Source organism: Gymnoscopelus braueri, assembly GCF_963280865.1.
Source record: "Gymnoscopelus braueri genome assembly, chromosome: 17".
Lineage (NCBI taxonomy): Eukaryota > Metazoa > Chordata > Actinopteri > Myctophiformes > Myctophidae > Gymnoscopelus > Gymnoscopelus braueri.
This window is the reverse complement of record NC_137617.1, coordinates 30,404,873-30,412,221: the sequence shown is the minus strand read 5'-3', so window position 1 is coordinate 30,412,221 and position 7,349 is coordinate 30,404,873. Positions and strand designations below refer to the sequence as shown.

Genomic DNA, 7,349 nt, shown 5'->3' with positions numbered 1-7,349 from the left:
TACAGGATCTCCTCTCTGGTCAGTAAGAATACTTTGAGGACTCTAACAGGAGCACTCATTCAAGGTTACTTACATTACATTACGGTCATTTAGCAGACGCTTTTATCCAAAGCGACTTACAATAAGTGCATTCAACATAGGAAGGCAAGAAAACTTCTAATCACCGGAAGTCTTAAGTGCATTCTCTTCTAAAACAAGCAACTAAGAGTATACCTAGCCAAAGGTAAAAGTGCAATATATCAGCTACCTACTTTCTTAAACAGATGAGACAAATAGGAAAATCAAACCAATAAGTGTATCAAATAAACAAGATCCAATAAAACAAGAGCTTGTACAAATAATTGACAACAAGTAGGCAAGGCTAAGTGGAAGGGTCAGGGTAGTGTTCCCTGAAGAGGTGGGTTTTCAGCCTGCGGCGAAAGATGGGCAGTGACTCTGCTGTCCTGACATCAGTGGGGAGTTCATTCCACCACTGTGGGGCCAGAACAGAAACAAGTTGAAGTTGAAGTTACTTCGACTATGCATGCACCCCATGGTACTATAACACCACAAAGGCCTTAAAAACAAGGCTCCGGACATCCCAAAACAAACTGGTAAGGCTACTTCTTGGCCTTACATCTACAACTCATTCACTCCCTGCTTGATTGATTGATTGATGTACTTTTATTTAGTAAGACATGAGAACATCAGTACATGGACGTACAAATTCACAATACAAGGTCTACTAAACTGGAAGACTCATTAAGCACTGAGCTTGTTTAAGATGAGAACCCCATGCACACAAATCATGATGACATATAAGAGACAGACAGATATACACACTACTATACAGAATGTCATACAATCAGCTTACAGGTTACTGGTATGAAGAGTGAAAAAAATATGAGGGGGGGGTAGGGGGGGTAGGTTAAGACTTAGACAGGGGCCATTTTCGAATTGCAGCCTCCTGAAGGTGTATCTTTAGGGCAGTTTTGAGTAGGGTTTTACACTCCTTTACTCCTTTTGGTAGGGCATTCCACATTTTTGATGAATAGCATGAGAACGAGTTCATTCCCTAGTTGAGCCAAATCTGGGTTGAACATGATTTGTGGAGCTGCCTCTGGTGTTATGATCATGGACTTCATTAACATTTTGGAAGTATTTTGACAAATACAGGGGGATCCCAATGTTGTGGTGTATCTTGAAGACCAGGCCCATAGCAAGTTGCTGTACTCTGTCCTCAACCCTAAAGGCGGTTACACACCGGCGAATATGCGAATATGCGAATATACGCAAAATTCGGACTCGTTCCGAATAATTAAAAGACGCTTTTTTCGCTCCGCGAAACTGGTGTGGAAGCTTGCATTGACTTTATAAGGTTTTAAAAGAAAACGTATTATTCGCATGAAAAAAATCGCCCCGGTGTGTAAGGACCTTAAGCCATCCAATCCTAGCAAAATGAGCAGGGGTTAGATGGGTTTTGTGATTGAGGCCAAGAAGTAGCCTTACAAGTTTGTTTTGGGATGTTTGGAGCCTTGTTTTTAAGGCCTTGGAGGTGTTGTGATACCATGAAGTGCATGCATAATCATAATGACCTTGAATGAGGGCCCCTGCAAGAATCTTCAGAGTATTCTTACTGACTAGACGATCAATCCTCCACAAATAGCGTGTTGTTTGGTTGACCGTTTTGATCACTTTTTCTGCGTTTTTGTTACCAGAGAGGTTTGCCTCCAAGATGGAGCCCAGGTAGGTAATTTCATCCTTTCTTTTGATGACATCATCACCCACTTTGATCGTGAAACTCTCTGCCTTGCTAAGGTTAGGACTGGACCCAAAGAGGATGGATTCAGTTTTACTCAGGTGTAATGAAAGTTTGTTGTCGGAGAGCCAGATGCAGATCTTGTTGAGTTCAGAGCTGAGAGTTTTCTCAACCTGCAGCCTGTCCCTGTCCGAGACTAGCAGGGCCGAGTCATCTGCCAACAGGAACAGTTTGTAGTCGCAGGCTGAAGACATATCATTCACATATATCAGGAACAGTAAAGGTCCTAGTATACTTCCTTGAGGAACACCACAAGTCACAGGGAGGGGGAGGGGGGACTGGGTGCTGTTTACTTCCACCACTTGCTCCCTCCCTTCCAGGTAGGATCTCAACCAGTTCACTGACGTATCATCAAAACCTATTGCTTTGAGCTTATTGATCATAATTGGGTGATTAACGGTGTCAAAGGCCTTCTGGAGGTCCAGCATGACCATGCCGCAATATTTGCCCTTGTCGACATCTTGTTTGATAGAGTCGTTCAAAGCCTAGCTTACTTTGCTAGGGTCGGATGGCTCAGGGTAGAGGACAGAGTACAGCAACTTGCAATGGGCCTGGTCTACAAGATACACTACACCAGGGGTTTTCAACTGATTGTGAACCGGGGACCACCACCCTGACTAAGAATCAACCTGGGGACCACTGTTGTGTTGTGTGGGGATATGGACGAACACTTTCTATGCATCCTGCATGTCTCAACCAATAGTCCACAGACTAATAGTGGTCCATGGCATAATTAGGCCTGCAGGTGGTCCATTGGAAAATCTTTTAAAATGTAAATAGAATAAATGTAAATAGAATAAAAAACCTTTGTAAAATGTATTAAAATAATATTGAATAAGTCCATCAAATGTAAGAAAATATTTGAATTAATAGGCGTGGTGTAGGAGAAAAAGCTTGCAATTAAATAATGGGCTTATTTAATTTGTTGCACGATACTATGTGCAACAAATTATATCAAGCCCAGGCATTATCTAACTGAAATATGTGATTGATCTAGAGCTAAAACAAAAGGTTGAGAACCACTGTTCTATTCCTACCCCACAGCTACCCTTATTCCATTCTCTTTATCCAACCTTCCACTAAACTCATGTTTTGTATCTTATGTATGAGTGAGCAGACACATGTGATTATATGGGCACTTTTCCTAATAATGATGACTCAATAAGGCAATCCCGTACATTTCCCCTTCTTGAGATTTTCTGTGGAATTTCTTGACCTGATGACCTCCAACTTCCCAGTAACTGACAACATTGACACATCATCATATTGTCACCAGATCATTTAGTGCACTGTCCCATGAGAAAAGATTCACTTTCACAATTACGAACTGCATGGTCAGGGACCACATGCAATACCTTCACAGACCACTAGTGGTCCATGGACCACCTGTTGAAAACCCATGCACTACACCACAAAGACACCCATGTACCTGTCAAAATACACCTTCCAGCTGACAACCATTTAACCACAAAAAAAAACATTATATCGAAAATAGGGGGCAAAGAGGGTTAAAGCGGTGGTTAAATAGTAATTTTCTAGGTTATTAGTTATTAATTAGCTTTTCCCAGACAATCCTACATTTCTACAGTAGCCTACATAAAGAGAAATCCTAGGCATATTATTGTATCTTTCATCAGCCTTCCTGGCCAGCAGATTGGCTCAACTTTGATTTCAGACATCTGTTTTTTCAATTACAAATAAATTGCACATAGGCCTACCTGAAATTCATCATCATTCATCTGCATTTACGCAGCCTAGGCCTATTAGGACCAGTGTGCGTCTATTTTTAAAAATACAGTGATGGCAGCAAGGCTTGTGCAAGGTTCAATTTCGATAAGCAGTGTGTTAGTTCACTTAAAATATACATGATGAACATTGGGCTATTCAAACCTGGTAAAAGAAAGCTTAACCAAAACATTATGCAGGTAAACAGCACCATCGTGTGGCTAATGGGAGCAGTGTACGAATGCAATAGGAATTGTGTGCAGCCTACCTCTACTATTAAAGGGATCGTTAAAGTGATATTTTCTTAAAAGAAAAACACATTTTCTCCCTATTTTTTACGTTAAGCTCTGTATTCCAATTATTGCAATTATTGCAATACTGTGGTGTCATGTTCAGTAACAGGGGTCTCTCCTCGTCTCTCCAGCTCTTTAACGCAATACATTTTCAGTTTGGGATACCAATGTGATCCTATCAGGAGGGAGCATCCCACAAATATAATTCTGTTCAAGTTTTATAGTGTTTCATTTATTTGTTTCCTCTCATCACTTCCAATTTCACTATCCCGTATGAGTGAAATTAGATAAAAAGGGTATCCCAACCTGAAAATGTATTTTCTGGTTAAAGAGCTGGAGAGTAATATCTATAGTAATGATTACAATCAGAATATAGAAATATCTAACAATTATTCTAACACACAAATATCACTTACAGCACCTATCTGTCTGTCTCTTATATGTCATCATGATTTGTGTGTGGGGATCTCATTTTAAACAAGCTTAGTGCTTTATGAGCCTTCCAGTTTAGTAGACCTTGTATTGTGAATTTGAACTTCCATGTACTGTTGTTCTCATGTCTTACTAAATAAAGTACATCAATCAATCAATCAATCAACCAATCAATTAGAGGAATGTTGTTTTAGGCATATTCTAAAATATATGCATTCATTTATTTAATGGGAAGTTGTTTCAAACATAAATGTACATTATATTTAGTTGGGTGCAAATGTGCTGATATGCATTTAATTAGTGGAAAGTTGTTTCAAATATAAGTTATATTATTTGTATTTAGTTTTGCTCGCAGTCATCCAGCAGATGACGGTGTTTCATTATCCATTATCCACCATAGCAGGCCTGATGAAAGTAACAATTTGAAAGACAATCTCTCTTTCTTTCTTTCTTTCTTTCTTTTTTTTTAATGAAAAATAAAAACTGAGAGAGTTGATCTAGGTCTAGGCCTTGCTCCGACGGAACCTCTCCCTCCGCTGTATAGCTCCGAGATGAGGTTCCTCGTTAGTCTCTGCCGTTTGAGGTCGACATTGTCGCACACGCACAGTTTACACTTTACATGTTTCTTACCCCTTTCTGCACATCTTATCCAAAAAGTAAAGCATTTCCGCCACTCTCTCAGATGTTTTAAGTTCTAGCGCACCATAAAAGCTATCCAACGAGTTGAAGAAAGTATTTAATTTGCCTCGGTCTTCATCCGGTTCCATAATATTTTGCATTAGAAGATGCAATTCAACATTTGACCAGTAGGGGAATCAGTAATGTTATCTCTACGGGCGCAACTCTTGCGCAATGTCTTAAAAACATGTAACCGGATGAAGACCGAGGCAAATTAAATACTTTCTTCAACTCGTTGGATAGCTTTTATGGTGCGCTAGAACTTAAAACATCTGAGAGAGTGGCGGAAATACTTTACTTTTTGGATACGATGTGCAGAAAGGGGTAAGAAACATGTAAAGTGGAAAATGTGCGACAATGTCGACCTCAAACGGCAGAGACAAACGAGGAACCTCATCTCGGAGCTATACAGCGGAGGGAGAGGTTCCGTAGGTCCTGGCCTAGCCCATAGTATGGCCTAGCCCCCATCGGATGTCCTGCCCCGCCCAGAGCCTTATATATCATCTCACCCCAGCGGCATCTGTTAATTTTCTTCGTGCGTCAACTTTATTACGAACGTTTGTAGGCATTTAGCTATGTCGCTTTGGAAAATGCGGGATCGAACATGGGCATTAAAAGTGAGTTTCTTTCTTTCTTTCTTTTCCCTTTTGATTGATTGATGTACTTTATTTAGTAAGACATGAGAACAACAGTACATGGAAGTACAAATTCACAATACAAGGTCTACTAAACTGGAAGACTCATAAAGCACTAAGCTTGTTTAAAATGAGATCCCCATGCACACAAATCATGATGACCTATAGGCTAGTGACAATTATGGCCCCAAAAAATTGAGGTACCCCTACCGGAGTTAGAACCAAACACAACATAGTTTTTCTTCATCTCTAATACATGAAATGGATTGTTGTGTAAAAATATTTTACTGCAAAAGTGGTGAAATTGATACTGGTCTTTTTTGAGTGATCCTTTTAGACGTTTGACTGTACTTGTGCTGTTTGCTGTCTAATAAAATATTCAATCAATCAATCAAAATATTTCAAAAATGTTCCTATTTTTTTTCAAACAAATTGCTGATCTGCAACCTCACAAGGCATCATGCAAATAGCCAATGTATATACATATACGGTTAAAGTGGTTAAACTGATTTTGACTATATTGGCTAATTTTGCTGGGACCACCTGGAACCCCCTCAAGGACCCCTGGGGGTCCCCGGACCCCACTTAATAATAATGGATTTTATTTATAATGCACTTTACATTTGTGAAAATCTCAAAGTGCTACAGTAAGCATTTGCATAATAATAAAATAAAATAAAGAATCATCACACCACTATATTACAAGATCTAAGAAACTGAAAACTTTGAGAACCAGCGTTCTATATGTCATATATAGAGGATGTGCCAGAACAGGTTTGACACCCAACATGCATAGAGTCAAGAAAATACACAAGTTCATTGAAACGGAAGTTACCAATAATTCACTTATTTAGACCAAACGTTTCTAGCAACAATGATGATGTTAGTGTCGTAAATTGGCCATGATCAGGCGGAATCAAAACTATTCCCGAGTGCAAGAATACACAAGAATCCAGTTTGAAAGACGGTTTGTCCACGGAAATGTATTTATAGACGTCACACCCTGCATTGCCAATCCACAGAGTGTACTTAGATCACAACTACATTGTATTTTATACAGAAAGACATTTGACATAGGACCTCCCTGTCCTCCTCCTTGAACACTAATAAACAGGTTTCTAGTAACAACAGAATCATTGGGCAGGGCCTACTCAGTCAACATAATGGATCACTCAATCTGTCTTGGTTAACACATAACACTTATCTATCAAACTGTACTTTTACACAAGCTCATATTATGAAATCCTTGTTTAACATGTTATTAGCTTCAATATAAGACCACACATATATGTATTCCACCTTTTATGAATGATTTAGATAAAAAGAGATGATTTAAGAGGAATGGCATTATTCTAACTGGTTTTGCTCCCCCCAAATTCAGCTGTCCTTGTGACTCTGGGTATTCTCTATTTACCTTTCATCCTAAAGCAGTGGTCGCAGCTTCACACCTGTTCAGAGCAAAAGGTCTCACAGCACTATTCAGAATCAGAATCAGAATCAGAATCAGTTTTATTGTCACATCACAGGTTTACAAGGTAAAAAAGTGGGTGAAATTCTTTTTTGTACATCGTTCCCATCGCAACGTTAGTTTCCATAGAAAGAAGAGGGGGGGGGGAGAAGAAGAGGGTGGGGGGCAGGTGGGAAGGAGATCAAAAACAAGAGAGCAACAGAAGGCCAGACAAGTTATCTACATATTTACAAATTACCTGAGATAATAAATAAAAACTAAAAAAACTAAACTAAGGTGCCTGAGCATAGCAGCAATGTATTGTACTGTGCATGTTATAC

At 39.4% G+C, this 7,349-nt stretch overlaps 1 protein-coding gene across 1 annotated transcript in view; it reads left to right on the top strand.

Annotated features, from left to right (window-relative positions):
* Positions 1–5,485: 5,485 nt before the first annotated feature.
* Positions 5,486–7,349, top strand: part of LOC308105079 (syntaxin-4-like) — a gene marked incomplete at its 3' end in the record, with an annotated part of 34,730 nt that continues 32,866 nt past the window's right edge. The window contains exon 1 of the mRNA XM_080455712.1: positions 5,486–5,543. Within this exon, the coding sequence (XP_080311838.1) occupies positions 5,502–5,543 (42 nt within the window). The 5' untranslated portion in view covers positions 5,486–5,501. The remainder of the gene's footprint in view (positions 5,544–7,349) is intronic.